This window comes from Branchiostoma belcheri, unplaced genomic scaffold (genome assembly GCF_001625305.1).
Source record: "Branchiostoma belcheri isolate BF01 breed outbred unplaced genomic scaffold, Haploidv18h27 scaffold157, whole genome shotgun sequence".
Taxonomy (NCBI): Eukaryota; Metazoa; Chordata; class Leptocardii; order Amphioxiformes; family Branchiostomatidae; genus Branchiostoma; species Branchiostoma belcheri.
In genome coordinates, this window is record NW_017803013.1 from 86,418 (window position 1) to 108,544 (window position 22,127).

Consider the following 22,127-nt stretch of genomic DNA (forward strand, 5'->3'; position numbering starts at 1 on the left):
ATGTACAACAAAACTCCAATATCCCATAATTTTCTTATCTGAACTTGATAAAACTATTAATGGATCAATGTAATCTTTCTGCCAACCAAGTGAAGACAATGATTTTCATATTTCATGACTTCATCCTTCCACCAGAACGGTGCCTCTAACTTCATGAGATGTCAGTTGCCTTTCAGTATAATCCTGCTTGTTCTGGGAGTGTATCATTGGGCCTTCAGCTAGGTTAATTTGATGTTCAGTGCAACATGTGAATAAAGCTGTGTTTTATGTGCTAAATCTGTCTGTAGAGTCTTCTATTGTGTCATCTGCCTGGTAAGACCAGTTAAGACTTCTGAAACTATCATATACTGTAGTTTCAAAACATAAACTCAGGGCAGAAACTTTGCATCATAGTTATACTCGTCAACAAGAACTTGGGTATAGACAGATCCCACTCTTTGTGTACAGAAGCTTTCTTCCAATCAACATGTTAATTCATATTATCTAAGGTAGTAGATCTCTTGACCTAATATACTCTTGATGTTCTTTTAACCCTTCATAATTGAATCTAGAGTCAAGGACAATATAGCCCAAGAGGAAGTAAAATCAGACATACAGAAACTAACACTGTGCAGACTCCATGTTTAAGCTCCCGACCTCTTTTTTAGATTACAACAAAACCATTATGTCCCTCTGGTCCTTACTGGCAGAAATGTGAACAACAAATATTTCAAATCAACCTTCCTGGTACTATTCACAGCGATAGTACCAGGATCCACAGCAATAGTGCTACTAGATAATAAAGATTTGCAGAACATTCTGCAGACTCTATTTTCAGCCATCCCTCACCTACATATTACATCACAGCCATGATGTCCTTGAGGTCTTTCCTCTGAAGGTCGGGGACTGTGGCATTGTGGGCAGGATAGCCGATGGGTAGGAGTAACAGAAGCTTCTCGTTGATGGGCCTTCCAAGGAGCGTACGTAACGCAGGGCCTGCATTCAGGGGTGTACTGGTGACTGTGACAAGTCCTGCATTCTGGGGCACAAACATGTCAAATCTTCCAGCTTTCTGTGAACATAATCTGTCAACGTATCAAACTTTGCCCCAACAAATCCTGGCAAGTCAAGAGAATCATTGCCCTCAAGAGCAATTATTACAGAAGCTCCCTCTAGTGCCCAAAATTAAAACTACAGCTATGTCTAGGTATGCAGTGTTTATGCAAACCATTATCACTACACTGTTACATTGAAATTAGGTTTTCAACTACTGAAGAATATTCTGCTGACACTACTCTATCCAATTGCAACGTTTTTTACGTTCCTGAGCCTAGCAGCCTGAATTGTTTACATCCCCAGCACACAGCAGACATACACTATATCAAACCTAAACCCAAGGAGCTTCAAATCCACTAACCAGAGCAGCTGGTGGACAGCCAATATCAGAGCAGATGTGAAGTTAATCAGGATCATACCAAAGTTAAATGTTACCTGGATTGCAGCCAGGAGAATGCCCACAGAAATGGAGATGCTGATCTCGCTGTAATAATGGTTCAGTCGCTCCCCATTGGGTCCGACCCCATATGTCTGTTTGAACACCATGATGAGATAGGGTGCTATGTCCAGGTATGGCTTCTCCCATGTCGTTCGTAACTTTTCCAGGTCTTTGACCCAAGTGGCACTCATTCTCTTCCTACAGTTTTATGTTGTAACGGTACATGTATTTGATATAACAGTTAAATCACAAGTAAATAACGTTACATGGACAAGAAGCACAAACAAAGCAGCTGTACAATTAAATCATTTGACTTAACGTTAGATGTTATCCAAAGCAACCAGTTTAAGTAAGAAAGTTATAGTTTTGACATACTTTTAGCAGGTGAACAGAAAGTCATAACCTGACCTGTAGTTGATCTCCTCCTCTGCCTCCACAAGTTCCCTGATCTGGTGTTTCAGGTTGACGTCCTGGACGATTACATATGTCCATGGCTGGGTGTGGGCCCCACTGGGTGATGTGCCTACACATTTCACATTGTAATACAATTTGTATATAAAGACGTTTGTCTGACAACAGATACCACAGTATGTACTTTGAACTAACCAAACCTAAATGGCAGTAAGCCAATTACCGTTGATTGATACCAATGAATCGAAAAGGCTTGATTGAGCAAGACGGTGACCACGCCCCCTACCTGCCGTCTTTATCAGTGTATGCACGACCCCTAGCGGCACAGCATCGTCACTGAAGAACCTAACGGTCCGTCTCTCGTCCATCATTCTGTAAAACTCCTCCGCTCTTCGGAACATTTCCTTCTCTGTGTACCTCTTCAGACGATAAGGAATGTGCTCTGTTGTGTCTTCAGAACTTAGAGGACCTCCCGGTACTCCTTGGACCTCGTCCTGGTCCTCATCTCTATCCAGGTCCAGTTGGCGGGCGGGATCGTCAGACAAACGTCGCTTTCTTTCTTTTCCGAAAGCCTGAGGCTATTGACAGGATCGTCCTGTCAATAGCAGAAAATATTGCACTGCTGACAGGACGATCCTGTCAATAGCAGAAAATATTGCACTGCTGACAGGACGATCCTGTCAATAGCAGAAAATACTGCACTGCTGACAGGACGATCCTGTCAATAACAGGAAATACTGCACTGCTGACAGGATCGTCCTGTCAGCAGTGCCATTTTTGGCACTATTGACAGGATTTTTTAAATCTTCCATTTTGGGCTGTATTGACATGATTTCTTCATGTTTTAATTTTTTTTAACCATGTTTTCATTTTTTTTCAGTCAGAAGGCATATGTTACTGTACTGTAGATTAGGCGTTTCACGATGGCGGCTATCATCGCGTTAACAGCTAGTTATTATCATTACAGAGTACTCCAGCAGATACATGTCAAAACTAGACATGCTCAAAATATAAATACAGGCGAATTTCACGCATAAGCTGTCTGAAATACGAAGGCAGTTGTGTTTACATAGTTTTTCGAGTAAACAGGCGGGCAAACTTTTTGCGAGCTGTGATTGGCCAAAATCTCCCCCCCCCCGGCCTGATCGATACGTCTGCTTGGATCCTTGCATGACAATGGAATCGAAACCGGCATTGGAAAGGGCATCCACAAATTCTATGGCATTGTCTGTATAGTTGAAATTTATGTTATGTACCAGTAGATGCCATACTTTGTACGCTGTAGTATTGTTGTGCAATAAAGTTATCATTTACGTCTCCTCAATATTGGAACAGGACTCCTACCCGGCCTGAACAACTCTACTCTACTCTACTCTACTCTAATATGATGATGACATTACGCAATACAGTTCTACAACTGACTGGACAGGAGGACCTAGAAGTAACAGTGACTATTTACGATTTAGATCTATTTAGTCTCCACCAGACTCTTTTGAAGTCTGAATAAATTGTAGAAATCGGCATAAAAAGAGTATAGCTAGCCAGGGGAGTTGGTCGGCCATAGAGGGTCGACTTTTTATTTTTTTCTACTATTTATTCAGCCTGCAAAAGAGTCTGGTGGAGACTACGCAGGGAATACCGTACTGTTTTGTTGCCCGCCTACTCGGCTGATCGGAGACCCCAGGCCCTGGGGGACCCCTTCACTCATCAGTAAGCTATCACCTCGGGGTCCCCTCATGGACCAAGCAACACACGTCTGTACTTAAATAACTGAAGGAAGTCAATTTGCTGGAATTCGTCTATAGCACTGCTGTAGTAAAATAGCCTGGATGGCATCCAGGCTAGGCCATATTGTTTATACGGTGGCTGTTCTTGATTGCAGGGTAAGGTTTCGAGTAGACCTTGTCCGCCATCCTTTCACCCCGACGCGCTGTCTCGTACCCGCCGGTGGGCCGCTGTGTCATTCCCGCGGCGCCGGCCGTAATGGCTTACTGTCGCCCCGACTAGCCTCTACCAGGCACCGCGGATCGCTGGAAAAATAGTAGAAATTGGCCGAAATAAAGGGCGCTACCGAGCGGGGGATCAATGTATGCACGACGATCTGCAGGGGCCGCAGCGCAGGATCATAAAAAATGGCCTAATAGCATACATACATGTACTAGTAATAACACCAACATAAGACCTACACGAACCAGCGCCCACCCCAAAATTTCCAGTATGAAATAAAAATACCAAAATTTTATCGATCCTGTCAATAGTAGAAAAATTTGCACTGCTGACAGGAAAAAATCCTGTCAGCAGTGCAAATTATTCTACTATTGACAGGACGATCCTGTCAGCAGTGCAATATTTTCTACTATTGACAGGACGATCCTGTCAGCAGTGCAATATTTTCTGCTATTGACAGGACGATCCTGTCAGCAGTGCAATATTTTCTGCTATTGACAGGACGATCCTGTCAGCAGTGCAATATTTTCTGCTATTGACAGGACGATCCTGTCAATAGCCACAGGCTTTCCGAAAAGACTCTGGGCCAAGAACTTGACGATAACGAAACCTATCAAAGCTGAGAGCAGATGCGACCAATACCTGGTCAGAAATGGAGCTGAAAAGTCCATGTTCTTTCTCCTGTGTGTGCAAAATGTTGGTAACGTTACCTCGGTCCTTTCCCAAGTCGCCAAGGAAAGTTAGCTTTAACCCGGAAATAAAATGTTGGAGGTCAACGGGTAACAACAACGGAACGTGTGTCAGGGCACAGGTAACGGTATGCGGCACAAGAGTTATAACGTTACATCTGATATTGCCTTCAAGGCGTCCACAGTGGCAGTGGCAAACTTGGACGTCTTGTAACACTGAGTTTTCGCGAGTCAGCAACATGTGTTCTCGGCCAGCCTGAGCGGGTCAGCGTAAATCTCCAAGCAGATGTAGGCTGCTTTACTTTTAGGAAGATACTTTGGTATAATTTACTATTAGGCGAAGAGTTGAAAACACAGACCACTGCAAAACATACAAAATTTCGCAAAGCTTCCTATGGCCTACTCTCTGACTCTTAAGCATCGGGAGGTGCAGGTGCAATAGCTGAAATGAGTTTCCTTCATCACTTCCTGCCAGATAGTCCCAGAAGGCTCCAGCTAAGGTTACTTGTGCTGAGCATCTCCCTGTCATCTACAAATTGCTCCCATGAGAAGATTTATACTTACGTTACGTGTCCCTGATTTTCATCTGAAGTCTGCAAATAACATCACAAATCAGTGCTATCATTTCCTGCTTTTCACCCATGTAATGGTTATTTCTGTTTCCCCCACTATTGTGCCACAACAGGAGACGGAATCAGGACAGGTGCTGAAAGAAGCAGCTTGGTGATTTGTGGCCCAGTGGGGATGCATAGTTCTTAAAGTAATGTTACATATTTTTTACTTTTTGTACTTGCTATTTTTGACCTCTCTTGTGCACTTGTCTTCCTTTCCCAAGCCTTCACTAGCAAGTCCCTTCTGCCTTGTGAGCAGGGCATTTCTGGGAAAGGTGGGACTAGCAGTAACGTTATGACTTAATTCCAAAAATTTAGGGTTTTAATGATTTTGTATAAGGCCACACCAATTCAATTTCTTGGTTAACGGATTCGCCGCTTCATTTTTTTCTGATTTGCAAATAAAAATAAAAATTCAGAATCAACTGCAAAATGCTCATATTTTGCCCTGAACAGTTGAAAACAGTCCTTTTCTTACTACTTGTTACAGTCATTCCATCTTTCAATGCAGTAGTATCATTAAAAGTTCAAAATTCATTGTTTAAATTTTGAACCAGCCTGGTGTGTTGACTTCATGGCTCCTATCGTACCATTTTGGGCCATAATAGGATGCCTAGGCCTGTTTTTTTTTTCGCCCGCCCGCTCCATTATTTTTCTAGAAAAATCCGTTAACCAAGAAATTAAATTGGTGTGGCCTAAGGTTACCAAAGGGGTTTGCTTATCCTTTTAAATTCGTAACTTTTATGCCCAGCCACTACTGAAGTGGGATAATGGGATGACTTCTTTCTGCGCACCTTATCCAGGTATTCAGAAAACTAGATCAACATTTGATTCTCTCATAAATGTTACATGATGTAACCACCGATGTTGATGTAACCTCATTGATAAGAAAACTCATTGACTGGTTACTATTCATCCCCAAACACACCCTGGTCTTGTTGTATGAATCAGCCTATTCAGAATACACCCTGGTATTGTTGGTTCTGGTAACGTGAGACCATGTTTGGTTGGATGGCCAGAAGAGAGGCCCAGAGAGCCTAATCCACCATTGACCCCCAAATTGGGTTTGCGGATTTCCTGTATAGCACAATCTCACCACAAAAATTCAGAGAAAATGTCAGAGAAAAAAATTACACAGGATGATATATCATTATATAACGTTAGCTTAAATTTGTTCAGCTAAAGTAATACCTGAATTACAAAATGCAAGGTAATTAACAGCAAAGAGTGATTTTTCAATAAAAACAAGATTGTTTTGAAAGATAACATACAGCTTTATTCTATCATGGTCTACCTCTTCAGTATCACTTGGCAATCATAGGATCTTTTGTTGGGATGTGTTTTTGGTCAATATTTGAGTTGCTTAATGTATGAGGAATGGGTTGGCACAGGTTAGTATTAACAGAGCAAACATTGTAAACACATTGAGGGCTCACAGGGCTCAACAGAAGCTGGTATTAAAGAAGGAAGACATACCAAAATTGACAGCATATAATAGAGAACAATGTTCAGTATAGACAAGAAATTACTTAAGGTATTTAATGACCACCAAGCAGCCATCTGGTCTTTTCTTGTCTGTTTTCAGTCTTATAGTAGTTTGGCATGTTACTATCCTGTCCACCCTGTAAATGACATGGTATGTCCCATGTTATAAAAAACATTGGTCTCAAGTGAAGGTTGGGTTTTCAATAGCCTCTCTCCACTGAGGAAATACTTGTCAACTGAAGAGAAAAACAGTTCTACCGGTACAGCAGGTGTGTGTGCTTCAGCAGGTGTTTCCAGAAGGTGGGTTTGGTACTCAACTTGTTGATGTTGACTGGTAATGTTACATGTAGCCTACCTCTTGGTAAATGAAAATAGCATTTAAGGAGAGGTATGGATGTATTATTGCATAGACAGGCTCATTTGATATGATACAAGAGAACAACAGTGTATGCATTCATGGTCAATGTATATAGGAGTCAAGTGTAGTTTGATCACAGGAAAAATAAAATGATCCCCATGCTTACAAAACATTGTTCTTTTGACATTTAATTTCTAAAACAGTATATAATGGGTAACAAGCTAAACTTATGGGTCAACTGTGTTCTTAGATAATTCCTGTCTTCTGAAATGATTAAATTTACAGCTGAATCAGTCATAGTTTAACTATTAGTAAGAACAAAACAAGTTTAAATAATAGTATGAACAAAACAAGGTGACCTTGGAAAATGGACAGAGCTGTGGACTTCTAACGACCCTGAAGAATGTATGCATGTACGGTTTGTACATATAATGTTGCATGGAAGAATGTGTGGAATGGCACATGTTTCTCCCAAAAAAGCTTTATTGGATAAAATTTTGACAGTTAATGGATAATAATATTGGACAGTCAGTTTAAATTTGTTCATGTCTGAATGACACAGAAAAGGTCACGGTTTAAAGGAAACAGTTTCTTTCAAAAAAATATTCACACAGAGACAAAGTTCTTATCATTGACTTCTTGTGGTTTTAAGGCATTTCAATTGTACTGATTTCAAATGATTTACAGTTTGAAGGAATTTTAATTGTAGCAATTCTAAATAGTAAAAGGCATTCTGATTGTGCCAATTTCAAACAATTTACAGTCCATTACTGTAAAGTGTTCTGTTTGTAAGTATGTTGCCATATTGTGCATTTCCTATGCTATTTGAAGATCTTGCTTAATGCCCATGGTGAGAAAATCATTGATATATTGTAAGTCACAGGAATGACCTGCCACAAAATGGAGGACAGTCATACAAATCTATCAAAGTGATGTATTATTTGTCCTTGCTATCAATACCCTTTTACATGGTGTATTGTATGCTATATTCCTTGCTGAATCCTTCTTCAAAATTTACTGTAAATGACTTCCTAGGTAAAAAAAGCCTATCCTTTGTTGTGAATTTTTTTTCAGAAAATAGATATTCTGCAAATTAAAAAAAGGCCAGCAAATAGTACTTGTACTACAAGGAAATATAAAATCGTCGCTGCAGTAGTTGAACCATTGGAAGGTGTTTAATTCAAAGTGACCCCTTGTGAATTATTTCCGTGCCCTTTTCCTTTGACAGCCCCCTGTGCCTGTTTCTTGGTTACAGAGGTATTGTTAGCAGGTACAAACATGACAAATAAGATTTACAATTACATACTGCTAAAATAGATTACTCCCTTTTACAGCAAAGTAGATCACTCAACCAGTCCTCCTCACAAATCACATATTTGAAGCATAGCGTGTCGCTTGCACGACTTGCTCCAGCTCAAATCTTTTGTCTGTGGGTTTTTCAAATTTTCTCCACACCAATTACTCGTGTCCAGCCCCGTGGGACTATTGTCGCTAGGCAACTGTTTACAGACCGTAACAGAGTGTACGCTGCCGTGGTTTGGATCCTGTTAAGCGGCCACATGCTGGGACACAACCTGTAGTTATCCCTAAAATTCCCAACAGATACCAGGAGATCTGTTCACACAGGTAAGCCTAATGAAGTGACAGTGGGCAGCAGTTCTAGACCTAGTTAAAGGATCATTGCCAAAGAATACTGCAGTTGGCTCTGGCTTTAAGACCTATTTATACAGTAAACATGTACTTGCCCTGTGCATATATTTTCTCTTATTGTGCATATCGATTTATCGGTCTTTGTTGCAAATCGAGCTTATATTCTGATATTTAGTATGGACTTAGCTATTTGTATGTGGTTTTAATTAGGAATATGCATATATTTTTCAGGTAATGACAACATACATGTATTAATGAATAGATACATATACTACGGTATACTTTGTGCAAGTACTTGCTTTGTGTTATAAAAATTCATAGCAGTTATTGGACTGTGATCCATGCTTTAGAAACATATTGAACATTGAGATAAGACAGATAAGAATATCCTGAATATCATAAAGAAGACCTGAAGGTGAACAGGATGTTAAAGTGCCCTTCTGGACCACCAAAGAGCTCTTGTTAATACTTAAGCCATTCCGACAGGGGTCAGATTAGACTGGTTAAACCTGTGCTGGTAAAACAAATGCAGTCCTGAATCCCACAGAGGGGATTAAAACTGCCCAGCTGTTTGTGTAGGGGATCCAGAGGTGTCTGTGCAACCCTGGGTACACAGGAGGCATCCTCACTCGTAAGGTATGAGGGCACTGTTATTGATACCTCTCTTCAAAAAGCAGGCTCCTATCAATTTGTATGAAGGGAGGCTCGCAGAGATTATGTCTCATTTACAGCCTCATTTTACTAGTCATTTACTTTTATGGTGTTATAAATGCTTCGAGGTGTCTGATATGTAACCTGTTGTTGCTGTGTTCCCAAGGACACCTGTTTTGCTGACATCTTTATACAGGCAGGATTTGTTACATAACAGGTTAGGAATACGTTGGATGAGTGTCTGTACAAAAATAAAGTTCCCATATTTTAGTGAATCCAGCAATTTTCAGTTGATGACGCAGAAATAAGTAAGACTGAAAAGGAAAGGATGGTGTTACTGTTGTTGTGCTACTCTTTTTTGTGGGCCCGTAACAAAGTTGTCAAGTACCTGGTGTTTGCCAAGGGTGGCAATGCAAAGACAACAGGGCCAAACAAATGCCAGCCTGATATTAACCCCCAATCTGCATTACTATCCTGCATGCCATTGCAACTAAGAGAGATACATGTGTTTGTGTGAAACATTGTTCTTATTTGCTGCCATTTTAATGTTTGAACAAATTTTGTGTACCATATTTTTTGTTAGCTTGGTTCCCACTCGCACAACAAACTTGATCCCTCTTTATCATTACTTCATTCTATACACTCTGTCTTGTGAGAAAAATTTATATATGGGAAGATGGCATTGTCTATAGGGGAAGCAGTACTTACTATCTATACACACAGACCTCATGGACAAAGAGTACAGTTGGAAAACATGACAGTCCCCTCTAAAGTCTGTTTGGAAACCAATTATCTAGAAACCTAATTGATTTATGTGCCAATTTGTGTCACCCCAGGGGAGACAGTTCCAATTGGTCTAGCCAGGATGGGGCCAATTATCTGGATTATCTAAGAGTAAATTATCTGGTCTGAGTCAATTAAAGTGTGTGATGTGGTAAAAGGTAAGATGATCCCAAGGGATCTACAGTTACAGTACTAACTACAGGGGAGGTGGGTGAAATGATAATGACAAACTGCAGTTACTGTATCAGACAGTTCCAGAGCAACATGGCAAGTTAACAGTCATTCAATCATTTAGTGAGAAATAATGTCAGCCATCAGCATCAACACAGGCAGAGCAGAGCATTTTTATAGAAGACCGGAAACTGACTTCTATATCCCTTGTGTTACTGTTTCTTCAGGCACTTTGCCATGACCAAAGGCATCACCAGGAAAGTGCCAAACTTACCTGAACTGAAGAGACCACAGTTCATATAACACAATGACTGAACCAGAGAGGATCGATGGCATGACCCTGCTGATGCAGGCATGTTTAGAGGGAAATACCAAGGCAGTACAAGCTATCTTACAGAAACAGGTGGGTCTAATTTGGGGCTACAATGTGAAATGGTTGTGTGACAGAAAAGGTGAAGTAATAAAAGTTTCTTATAGAGAGGTCAGAACAGAAAGGGTACATGAGTGAAGCATTTAGAAAAAAAGACAAGGGTTAATTGATTTTTAAAGTAACAACTCTATTAATCTTTTAGAATTCAAATGCCTGACAAGTTTTAAATGCAGTTTTTGTACACTGTTTTCCTAGTTAAACAGCAGTATTCAACAGGAGGAGGGGGATTTGTTGGAAATCAAGTACATGTACTAATGTGCCCTCTCATCAACAAAAGTACATGTATTTTTTTCTCCCACAGCCTTCCAGTGTGGAGGAAAAAGACTCCTTTGGCAAAACCCCTCTACACTACACAGTAGAGAATACCCATGCAGACTGCACTTCTGCTCTGCTTGTTGCAAACGCCAGGCTGGTCAATGTACAGGATGGTAACGGGTATGCAGCACTGCATTTTGCAGCAATGGCAGGGAACACAGTAGTTCTGGAGAGACTGATGCAGGCTACAGATGTGAACATCGACATTGAGGATAATGAGAAACACACCCCTGTCCACTGGGCAACAGGTATGCATCAGTTCTTGTCATATTCCTGATATTCATTCATACACCTTTCCTGCATTCTTTCACTAACTCAACTTAATTCAACTCTTTACACCAACTTAGTCTGCGGGCATCCAAAGTGCATTGAGCTGCTGGTTCATCACAATGCATCTGCGGAGATTGCCGATGTCCACGGAGCCTTCCCACTGCACTACGCAGCCCAGATGTGTGGGACGGAGTACGAGGTACCGGGTATTGGCATGCACTGCCTCTCCAAGCTGGTGCAGAGCGGGGCGGACGTTAACTGTGTGGACGGGAGTGGGAGAACACCTTTACTGTGGGCTGCAAGTGCAGGTACAGAAATCTGTTCTTTTGGTCGCATGCCTTTTGTAACATTAGCAACAGGGCAACCAACAATTCAGAAGAAAAAAGAACACCTGGGACAGCCTTCAATTCAATTCAGTTGTCTGAAAAAAATTTTTTCTATCATTCCAGGCAGTGCTGAAGCCTGCCTGAAGTTGGTCCAGGCTGGTGCAAACCCCAAGTCTGCTGACAAGGACGGTCTGACAGCGCTCCACTGTGCGGCCAGCCGAGGCCACCTCCAATGCTGTGATGTGCTGATCTCCCAGTGTGGCTGCCCTGTGGACAGTTGGGACAAGAACCACTGCACTCCTCTGTTCTATGCAATATCCTTTGGCCATGGAACCTGCACTTCTCTTTTCTTACAACAGGGGGCCTCACCAAATCACCAGGATATAAAAGGGAGGAGGTAAGATGTTTCTGGTCACTGAACAGATACTAGCATACAGACACAGTTTTCTCCCCTGAGAATATCCAAACAATAAAAGTGGTGTCACATTTCTTTGTCTGGAAATAGCCATAAATAAATCAACAAAACCCTTGACAAGATCAGTTTGGCCTTTAAAGAACAAACATTGGTGACAGGGGTTATTGTCACGGGATACCTTAGCTTACATGTATGTCTCGAAAGTAGGCTATGACACAGTCCACATCTAGACTGGGAAATTACATGTAAAGTAGGCGTAACATCCTTTTCTGATGCTACCACAGTCCTGTCTGTGGTTAAGACTGAATTACCTGATTTCAATATATTGGTCTAACTCCAGTGTTCTTTGAGGTCCCTTTTCATCAATTCTCCATGTAATTTGAGTGCCTCTTTTGTTGTGGATTCCACAGCAGAACTTGGTTAACAAAACTGTCTGGTAGAAGTCCTGCAACATTCCCGAGCTGCTTGAATGATGCATTTATTCCCCCTTTAATTAACACAGTTGGCTGGCCCATACTCTGACTTCCTTGTTTGATATGGACTGTGAGAACCTACATTGATTGAACCATGAAGTTTGAACAACTATTTTTTCTGTGTCCTCAGCCCTGCCTACTGTGCTGCAGCAAAGGGCCAGACCTCCATGGTGCCCATCCTCAGGGAGCATCATGGATCCCTAGACATCCCCACTCAGGACGGGGAGACAGCTCTACTGGAGGCTGTCAAAGGAGGACATACAGGTAAGGCAAAGGGAAAATACAAGGAACTTCATTAATAATTGATTACAAGTAAGATGATTGAAAGGAAAGAACAGAGTAGTGGGACACTTGGTGATGCCGTGAACTTAACCATCCTTCTCTATCCCAAAGTCAATGACAGTTACGACATTACACACATTACAAGGATGTAGACTCCATTATCCCTTGTGAAGTTTGTACAGGACCACAGGCTTATCTTTCTTTCACATTTCAGACATGGTTAAGCAGCTGCTGGCAGCTGACTGTGATGTGAATGCTGTGTCAAAGTCTGGCAGGTCAGCCCTGCACGAGGCTGCAGAAAACAACAACCTGGAGATGTGCCGTCTGATCATAGACGCTGGCGGCAAGAGGAACCTGCTGGTCCGGGATGGACAGGTGAGATGAACAGCCATGACAGCTGAGGAGAGAAAGTAGACAAAGACCAATTTTCACAGTCTTGATTGGGAAATGTGTTTACATAACATCATTAAGAGAAAGAAATCTCACAATGGTAGTCTCACTATTTATCTAGATACAAAAGCTGCAGACAAATGGGAAATTCTAAACAAAACTAATATGTAACTGACAAGATGCATGAAAACTTATGTTTTAGAAACAAAATACATACAAAATCATTGACTAATTTATAGATATAATTTCTTATATTCTTAATGAGTGAACAGTGCACAGATAGGACAACAGGAACTGACTGTTCCTAGAACCATTGGGAAACAAACTACCTTTCTTCACTGTAGGGCAACAGCATGACAGCAAGAGAGCTTGCTGAGCAAAATGGACACAGAGAACTGGCCAACTACCTGAGAGCCAGGGGAACAGCAAAGTCTGCAAAAGTGAAGAACCAGGCAGCCAGGACAGTCACCGGTGCTGTCAGGAAAGCTGGCTCCATCAAGAGGGGACAACAGGAGGAAGAGAAGAGACAAAGAGAAGAGACAAAACAAAGAGAAGAAGAAGAAAACAGACAATTAGAAGAACAGAAACAAATGGAGGAAAAACAAAGGAGAGAGTTTGAAAGAGAAGAGGCACTGAGAGAGAAAGCTAAAGAACTTGTTGAAACTGTGATCCTGGAAGCTTTGACAGAAGAGGAAAAGAAGCTAGAAGAACAGCAAAAGGAGAGTGAAAACCAGAGTAGAACTAATGCCAATTGTGAGATGGAAACTGAAGAAGGTGAAGAAGATTCTAAACACAATACAGAGGCAAAGAATAAGGATGGTGATGAAGAACAACTTGTTCAACCTAATGAAGAAGAAACAGGTTTAGAAGGTGAAAGAGCAAAGGGTGACACTGACAATCATTGTTCTAATGTGGAGGAGCAAGGGGATGCTAAGGAAGAGGTGCTAGAAGCTTCTCATCCTGTTGATGATAAGACAACAAAACCTCTTGGAACAGCTTCAAAACATGAAAGAACAATGTATGGTGCTGATGAAGATTGTTGTTCCTCTAGTGAAGAGGAAAAAAGTGATTCCAATGAAGGGGAGGAGAAGGTGGACACCAATAATGATGACAAAAATGTGAATTCTCATGAAATAGCCTCAAAAGGTGAGAAAAGAACTGAGGAGTCTCACGAGGACTTGTCATCTAGCAACAATGAACAAACTGATGGTGGGGAGGAGGATCACAACTCTATCAGCCCAACAAGGAAATCAGATGAAAAGGAAGAGGCATCTGAAAAGGACTCCGTTGGCGACAATCAAACAACAAAAGGTCCAGAAGAGGCACCAAATGTTGTTCAAACATGGGACATATCATCAGACTTCAACAACAGCACACAATCTGAAGATAACCAACAGGAGGAAATGGCAGATGCAATGGGGAAAATTGAAAATGAAGAAGAAGACAAGAAGTCTACGGTGGATGATGAAACAACAGAAGGGGTAGATAGAGAAATGGATTTTGATAAACACAGAGACAACCAGGAAGACTACAGGCTGTCTACAGATAGACTTTCATCCCCTGCTGAGTCTTCCAGTGACAGTAAGAAAGCTGACAGTGCAAAGATTGGAGAAAATGACAAGGAAGTCAACCATCAGGTGCAGGAGTGTGATGAAATCAATTCTGGGAATCAAGAAAGCAAGGGGGCAGAGCAAATGACAGAGACCCCAGAAACTGAGCCGTCTCTGCAGATCCTCCAGACTATCTTACAGGATGAAGACAGTGAGGAGAATCAGAAAACCTGCAGTAAAGAAAAGAAGAAAGTTCACATTGTCACTCCCACAACCACTGATAGAGTGGACAAGACCATATCAGCACAGAAGGAGGTAAAGTGGGTGAGAAATGTGAAGATACAAGCCAACATGGACATGAAAACCAGGCAAAAGTCGGCAGGGATTCAGTGCAGCTTTGTCCACAGACCTGTTTCTCCAGACTTGGTTAAGGGGATCCAGGCCAACCCTTTGTTTCAGGACAATGTAAATGTGAAAGACATGGTAGACAGCTACTACCTGCAGAACAGAAGGAGACGGCTGCGTCCAAGCTCAGCTCCGTTTCCTGTTGCCCTGAACAGAAGTGTTCTAGTGATGAGTCCCAGGAAGAGCAGGCTACAGGAGTGGAAGAAAGATCTGGACAGGAGAATACCAGAGACAGTCCAAGAGGCTGATAGCCAACAAAATGGAGGGATGCCCTTTTCAGCCCTGCTACAGGAAGAAGAGAGGATTCTGAGGGAAGTTAGCAGCAGCACAGGACCAGAGCAGATAGAGCACTTAAAAAGTATGTACATGTACTATGTAATCTTTAAATTTATATCTATGTACTTCATCTGAAGAGTTTGAATGTAATCAACTAAACCAAGAAAAGAAAATTAATCAGAAGATTTTGTTTCTGGCTACTATCAGTAGTTTTTAAATCTATCAAGAGAAATTATATCATTGCAACCCTTTTACATTAATTGCTGTAGACCCTGGACTGTCAATGTTTGATCCTTGGTCATATTTGCTTTACTTTGCAGGTAGACTTTCCTACATCCAACGCCTGCTACAGTTCAACGCTGAAGTCACCAGGATGGCAAAGGTAATGTCCAGCTGGGAGCATGATGCCATTCTTTTACTTGAGAGTCTGAAATTGATTTTGTAGGCAGTAATCTACATTTTTGTGTACTTGTAGGAAGAAGAGCGGAGGCTGACCAGGGAACTGTTAGACCAGGAGAGACAACAGAAGCAAATCAAGGTCAGTCACCTCTGTCTGTCAGTCACAGTGACTTATATTGTATGTGATGTAGTTGGCAGTGCAAAACTTTTCAAAACTTCAGAGGCATTCTGTTTTGGTCAGATGCTGTGTATGTTTGTTAATTTTCCTGTTTCCCACAGGAGAGAGAAATGAGGAGGCAGCAGATGGTGGAGGAGGAAATGAAGGCCATGACAGATTTCTTTGAGGTACTTTGAGGCTCTTTTCACTTCCTTCACCATACTTCAACACTGGTATCTATGTGTATGAAAATGGCATCAGCATTAAGTAATTTGGCACAGCACAGTTTGGAGAGACAATCATTTCTACTGCTCTCCATGCTTGCTCTCAGTATTCTGACGACCACAACTATTGATTACCTCTGTTTTCTACAATTTCAAACTTTCAGAACCTGAAAAGTCAGATCAGCCCAGGTAGTGGAGAGGCATCCTCCCAGACATCTCCACGGTCTGCAGCCAGCCGGGAGCACTCACCCCCCTCCCGCAGTAACTCCTCTCCCCGCCACAGGGAGCACTCCCACACACGATTTACTGAACACTCCCCTCGTCAAATGGAGCATTCTAAGCAGACGGGCAAAGACTGCAGGGACAGCTATGATGAATTTTATGACGGCATCGTGCTGCCACCTCAGCCCAGCAGGGCCTCGTTTACACACAGGGAGAGATCTTCACGCCACAACAAACGCTCCCAGCACCGTAGGCATCACCCGTCTCCACGGCGAAACGAGCCGTCACCACAGTACAGGGATCCCTCTCCTTCCCACCACAGGGAGAAAACGTACAGCCACTCCAGAGGGACGTCCCCTCAGCACAGGAGCAGGCACCGGTCATCAAGCTCCAGTCCAAAGCCAGGTGAGATTACTCTACTGGTTGACTCACTCCATTAAAGCAACGGTTTTTAAAACAAGCTATCAACCTTAATCAGCTTTCACCAGGAATTGATTGGATCCAGCCATGCACACCCCACAGTCTGGTTTTCCTTAAAGTAATGATCAAACTCCAACTTAACAGCATTAGCTGTGGCAAATGCTGATTAAGAGCTTGATTTTTAGTACTGCTGACTTATGAAACCATTCTGTGGAAGTCAGTTCAGCACCATGGACAACTCAGCTGTTGTGATTGTCCCACAGAAAGAGGACCAAGTCCACCCCCCAGCCCCAGAGAGACACCCCATAACAACTACTCCTACAGCAGTGACTCCTTTGACGAGGACTCCTCTGAGGAGGAAGACTCCATCTCAGACACAGAGAGTGTACCGTCCACACCCCCTGTGGCGAAAGCCAGGTCAGTGGTAATGGTTTTGTTTTGCAATGTTCTGTTCCTGAGAAAGTTACCAGTGACTATAAACACTGTCTTCTCATATCATGAATGACAAAATTCTTATCAAACTGAATGTTTGAAAGCTGGCTGACCCATGTTTCACTTGTTCTAACAGTTCCAAGGACAGCCCCAGAAGGAGAGGTACCCAGCAGGCCTGGGACCAGCCTAAGGAGATGCCACTTCTACCCAGAACTCCCCATCCACCTCCCAGGAGAACCACACAGAGGGAGGCTGCCTACAGACAGAAGGGCTACATATACTACCCACCTATCCCACGAGGTACTGTATATGGGTGCTGTAGTCAAATATTCCTACCTGTTTTCCAATTAGTTCACCAAACTTATAACAACTTTTTATTTTCAGGATCTATATATCACTATTTTCTAATTCTAACTCACTTTCTACCACACCATCATGCTTCTTACTTGCAGACCAAACATTTCTCCTGTACCCTCTAAAAAGTATTTGCAGTGGTTTTGATTGTTTGCAGTGGCTTTTGTGTGACTTTCCCTTTTCCCTGTCCTCTGTCCTTCCAGTGGAAAGTCTTGATGCACACACCGCAGCTCTCTACAGCCACCTTCACAATTCCCAACACTCTCTTTGCTTGAAATTAGACAAGCCCCTCAGGCCCGTGGGGAAAGCCAAGGACATGCTGAGTTCCTCCAGGAAGAATTTGAAGCCATCCTACGTGAAGTTAGACTACTGCAACAGAGCAGTGGAGAAGCAACGGGAGGGGAACTTGGCATCTAGTGGATATGCGAGTGAAGAGCCACCCCGGAATGAAAAACCCACTCCCATCAAGAGACCAAAAAGTAAGGGGAACCATCATTTCTACTTTGATATGAAATACACAATCATTGCAGCAAATAAAGTGGCTGCCAGGATGTTGGCATCTCTCATAACATTTGGAGTTGTGTAAGAAGAATCCTATTCTATAATGAATTACTAAAATATCTGCTTGGAGATCTAACACCAGCTTTCTCTCAACCCCTACAGCAGCATCCAACCTGATCTACTCCCCCAGGAAGAGGACGATCTACCCAGAGGAGGAGGAGCTCTGGAACCTGCCGCCTGGGAACAGACAGACAGTCATCAGCAGATAACCTCCAACTGATGCAGTCCTTTTTACCAGAGCAACACTGGTCAATTTAGGAGGTTCCTTGGGACAGAATTCATGACCAAGCCTCAATCAATGCCGTTGTGGTTACCTCAATACCAGAACATAAACTCAAGTAGGATTCATTTCTGTGCATTGAAGACAAAAATGTTTAAAGTCTACACACTAATCATTACAATGTCTATTTCTACCTCCAAACTCACCCCTTCTCCACTCTGGGCAGCTCTTTAAGAAAAGAGAGTGAAGATAAACGTGACTGAAAAATTTGATAATACTTTCAGGTAGTTGACCTGGCTCTTAGTTAGAACATCCAGGTCCAATCTGTATGCAAACTTTGACGTGTGAAACCATTCAGGAGAACTGCTAGACCAATGACAGGTGGCAAGGTGATCTTGTGATTAGGGTTCTTGACTTAGAATATAAGGTTCCCAACAGATCACAAAGTGAACAAGATCTGCACTTGGCAAGATACACAGTGTGTCATTTTTTTTCACTTCTTGGTAGGTGCTAGGACCAGTTATATCTTTTATATACACATTGCCGTGACTGCACAGTCAGCGAACTAATCGTGATTAGCTGCACATCACACATATGGTTATGCCCGAGTCTGCTTATCAACTCAGACTTTTTTTCATTTTTTGTAATATCTATCATGCCAATAGTGATAGTGTAATAGTACAAGATGAACCAAAAAGAATGTAACATTCCAATGACAGTCTTCTCATAATTTGTCATTGATTTTATTTTGTGATTTTAACACAGTTTTATCATCATTTTGGCAATATCACTCAAATGGTGACTATAGGTTCAATATGAAGTTTTATGTAAAGATGAAGTATTACGTTAAGAGAAGAGAGAAGAGGCAACAAAATAATTGCAAATTCCCACTGTGGAAAACAGTAGAATTGTGTGCAATCAATAAAATAAGAGTTGTAAATATCTAAAGCAATAAAAACCAAATTCTATTATATGGCTAACATGTGCACAAATATCTAATTAATTCTATTCAGTGATAGAAGAATACTGTTATACACTTCTTGGCACCTGTAAAATGTACATAAGATTGTGTAGTGTTTGCCAAATTGATGTAACAGTAACACATTGTGGAATAAAGTCATTGATTTATAAAAGACGTGCGTTGTATGTACTTCCGGTGGCCTAAAGGTAGAAAATCAACCAAAATATTAATGTGGTAAGGTGATAGGGAACAACAGTGGCATGCACTAGCTTGCTGTGCGAGAAATGAAAGTTAAACTTTGTGAACTGCAATAGCAAGTGACAATTTTAAAAAGATACCCGTATGTGCTAGCGTTAACGTTTTGAGATACTGTACATGTATTTATCTCTTTTTGTACACTTAGGAGCTTCAATGATGGTAGCCGTTTGGAAAGAGGTTCTTTTTCTAAAACTTCCTCATTTCTACCACAAATGATAATAATTTACAATCTATTTTGATAACCGTATAAGTCAACAAAATGTACCCGCAAGGTTGGCTGTTCATTCACAAATATAATTTAAGTTGGATAGCATGGATAGTCAAAGTTGCAGATGTCGAGAAAGTCGCCGGACTGAAACTTGTCCTCCTGCAGCAGGTTGAGCAGGTGCTCCGCGGAGTCGGCTGGGTTCAGGATCATTCCGGAAGACTCGATGGAGTTTATTCTGTAGAGTCGGGGGGAAGAAAGTGTGAATATATCTAGTAATCAGACATGCTTAACTCTCCATGTAGAGGCTTTTGGCTTATTTTTGACGTCTTTTACGTGTTTTAGCGTGTTTCTTATTTTCTTGTATCGGTAATCTTTTTTTCGCCAGTCAAACGATGCAATTCTGAAAGCTATATGTTGTATTTAGTTCACGACAAGCTACTAGTCCTATACGCACAGGTCCTCCACGCCTTTGTTTCCGCACGACCTGACCGCCTGTAACATGTCTGTGTCCAGCGCACCCGGAGAGTAGCTCAGCACACGTACATCCGGGTCCTCCTCCGCCATCACCTATAGAGGAAAGGAAGAGAACAGAAAACATCTGCAAGCAAAGGAAGAAATCGAGACACAAATGTAGCAGTGTAATCAACGGTGTAGCAAGCCAGATTTACACCCTGACAAACTATACAGGGTATAGTCTGAACAGGAGGTGTGTCTTTGTCTGTCAACACGAAGAGCAAGCGTCACTACTGACAAAAACAACAATTAAACCCCCCCAGAACATTTTGCTGGAAGTTTCTGGACATTTATGCTTGAATTTGCGCATAGGAGGGAAGAACAAACTGTTGCCCCGGAGTACTCGAATGCCATGAATACCTTGAAGAACATGTTTCTGGCCGCCTTGCCACTGCAGTACAGGGAGTGGTTCGCCAGAGGGTAGATGGCTGAGTCAGAAGTTATGTTAACCACGGTCCGTCTGACAGCTGCGCTGGGGAAGACCTGAAATGGGAGGAAGAAGTCTGAACATTTTCACATCTTTAAACTAACATAAATTATACAAGTTTATGCAATATTTTACCACCATTGTCCGACAATGCTGTACTCTCCAAAATCTCCCTATCGGCCAAAACCTATCGCACCGGCTGTGACGAGGAGAGATGGCCTTGTCCTTAGTGCTGAAACAGTTTCCGCTACTAGTATAACGTTAACTGGCTGTGTTTTTAACTCGTGACCGTCTGCTCGGGGAGCCGGGTGACTAACCACCCCACCACAACAGTGGATTGCATTTATTCATCTGATCATTTGATGCCTGATTTCTTAGGCCGGTTACGCACAGTATCAATCTCTTGCTGTTTTGTAATGTTCTTTTCTATGCGGAACTGATGACTTTATACACATGTAGCCATTATGAAAAGTACGCTCCTCCCACTTCTTCCCAGTTCATTTCATGTTTGGACATTGAGGTTAACAAACCTTCATGAACTTGGACGTCAGAGCGATGACTGACGTTAGGTTGGTGTCATAGTATTTGGTCAGAATCTGCGGGTCCGAATGTTCCGACGCCTTCTTGGTCGCGTCACCTGTGGTTGCCGCGTTGTGGATCATCAAGGCGCTGTTGAAATCACCTAGAGACGTCAAACGTGAAGATAGTAAAATTTGTTTATGATGTGGATGGATGTCTGCAAAAACATGGCGTGACATGAAGAAAGAAGGAGAAAAATATCACGCAAGAATTATTCAGGCTTCAGTTGCTGGAAACTAACATCTGAAGCTCGCCATCAAAACGTAGTGAATGATTTTGAGGAATATCGCTATCCTGGGCCCGCTATTCTGAGTCACTTCTTCCTTTTGCACAGCGGGATGTCACAGCGAACAGCTGTCTCAATATCGATGCCGACAATTGCTCAATCGCATAAGAGCCCAGCAAAACCACTGACATGCAAAAATAAATAAATGGTCCACAGGAAAGGCTACAGTAGTACCTTGCTTGGCGTCTGCAAAGATGTCGCAGAAGTGCGCGTGGTACGCGGTGGAGTCTTCCATGTCTCCCGTCACCAACTTCACCTCCAGCTCTTTCCGGCACTTCTCTTTCACCTGCCGTTTGGTCTCCTGTAGACCCTGGAGCGAGCGGCCGGTCAGAACCAGGCGGGAGCCGTGCCCCAGTCGCCCCGCCAGCAGCACGGCGATGCTCCGGCCCAGCCCCCGGCTCCCTCCCGTAACGGCACAGAACGTGGCCGGTCCAAACACAGCTGACGCCATGGTCAGAGACACATAAATAGAGTAGCGCTGCTAAATATAGGACCACGTAGAAGTCATGAGATTGTTGGTTCAGGCCCCACAAGGGGTGCTCCC

At 42.4% G+C, this 22,127-nt stretch overlaps 3 protein-coding genes across 14 annotated transcripts; 1 reads left to right on the forward strand and 2 right to left on the reverse strand.

The window, feature by feature from the left end:
- Positions 1-264: 264 nt before the first annotated feature.
- LOC109465739 (iodotyrosine deiodinase 1-like) lies at positions 265-4,696 on the reverse strand. The gene is made up of 5 exons (XM_019763152.1): positions 4,409-4,696; positions 2,172-2,455; positions 1,883-1,997; positions 1,471-1,672; positions 265-1,018 (listed from the first exon to the last, which is right to left on the reverse strand). The coding sequence occupies exons 1-5, from the start codon at positions 4,501-4,503 to the stop codon at positions 836-838; spliced, it is 879 nt and encodes a 292-aa protein (XP_019618711.1). The 5' UTR covers positions 4,504-4,696; the 3' UTR covers positions 265-835.
- LOC109465732 (trichohyalin-like) lies at positions 4,604-18,561 on the forward strand. 12 transcript variants are annotated; one of them, XM_019763134.1, is made up of 17 exons: positions 4,604-4,649; positions 5,207-5,281; positions 10,458-10,633; positions 10,962-11,223; positions 11,323-11,553; positions 11,695-11,968; positions 12,590-12,723; positions 12,956-13,116; positions 13,476-15,444; positions 15,683-15,744; positions 15,838-15,900; positions 16,041-16,106; positions 16,307-16,769; positions 17,048-17,201; positions 17,353-17,516; positions 17,774-18,049; positions 18,234-18,561. In XM_019763134.1, the coding sequence occupies exons 3-17, from the start codon at positions 10,538-10,540 to the stop codon at positions 18,338-18,340; spliced, it is 4,482 nt and encodes a 1,493-aa protein (XP_019618693.1). In that variant the 5' UTR covers positions 4,604-4,649; positions 5,207-5,281; positions 10,458-10,537; the 3' UTR covers positions 18,341-18,561. The 12 variants fall into 12 exon arrangements, with proteins under 12 accessions (XP_019618693.1, XP_019618694.1, XP_019618688.1 ...); XM_019763135.1 differs by having other exon boundaries at positions 4,623-4,643; XM_019763129.1 differs by lacking the exon at positions 5,207-5,281 and adding an exon at positions 9,173-9,261 and having other exon boundaries at positions 4,626-4,643.
- A 1,172-nt stretch (positions 18,562-19,733) lies between these two features.
- Positions 19,734-22,034, reverse strand: LOC109465740 (sepiapterin reductase-like). The gene is made up of 5 exons (XM_019763153.1): positions 21,758-22,034; positions 21,249-21,400; positions 20,652-20,774; positions 20,233-20,345; positions 19,734-20,013 (listed from the first exon to the last, which is right to left on the reverse strand). The coding sequence occupies exons 1-5, from the start codon at positions 22,032-22,034 to the stop codon at positions 19,869-19,871; spliced, it is 810 nt and encodes a 269-aa protein (XP_019618712.1). The 3' UTR covers positions 19,734-19,868.
- Positions 22,035-22,127: the final 93 nt, after the last annotated feature.

Coding starts and splice junctions, on each gene's coding strand:
- LOC109465739 (XM_019763152.1), bottom strand. CDS start 4,503: ATGGACTTTTCAGCTCCATTTCTGACCAGGTATTGGTCGCATCTGCTC. Junction 1,673..1,882: donor GAGGAGGAGATCAACTACAG/GTCAGGTTATGA, acceptor ATAAAACTGTAG/GAAGAGAATGAGTGCCACTT. Junction 1,019..1,470: donor TTCTCCTGGCTGCAATCCAG/GTAACATTTAAC, acceptor TTTGTGCCCCAG/AATGCAGGACTTGTCACAGT.
- LOC109465732 (XM_019763134.1), top strand. CDS start 10,538: ATGACTGAACCAGAGAGGATCGATGGCATGACCCTGCTGATGCAGGCA. Junction 13,117..13,475: donor TGCTGGTCCGGGATGGACAG/GTGAGATGAACA, acceptor TCTTCACTGTAG/GGCAACAGCATGACAGCAAG. Junction 17,202..17,352: donor CCCCCTGTGGCGAAAGCCAG/GTCAGTGGTAAT, acceptor TTGTTCTAACAG/TTCCAAGGACAGCCCCAGAA.
- LOC109465740 (XM_019763153.1), bottom strand. CDS start 22,034: ATGGCGTCAGCTGTGTTTGGACCGGCCACGTTCTGTGCCGTTACGGGA. Junction 21,401..21,757: donor CTTTGCAGACGCCAAGCAAG/GTACTACTGTAG, acceptor TGACGTCTCTAG/GTGATTTCAACAGCGCCTTG. Junction 20,014..20,232: donor AACAAAGGCGTGGAGGACCT/GTGCGTATAGGA, acceptor CCGACTCTACAG/AATAAACTCCATCGAGTCTT.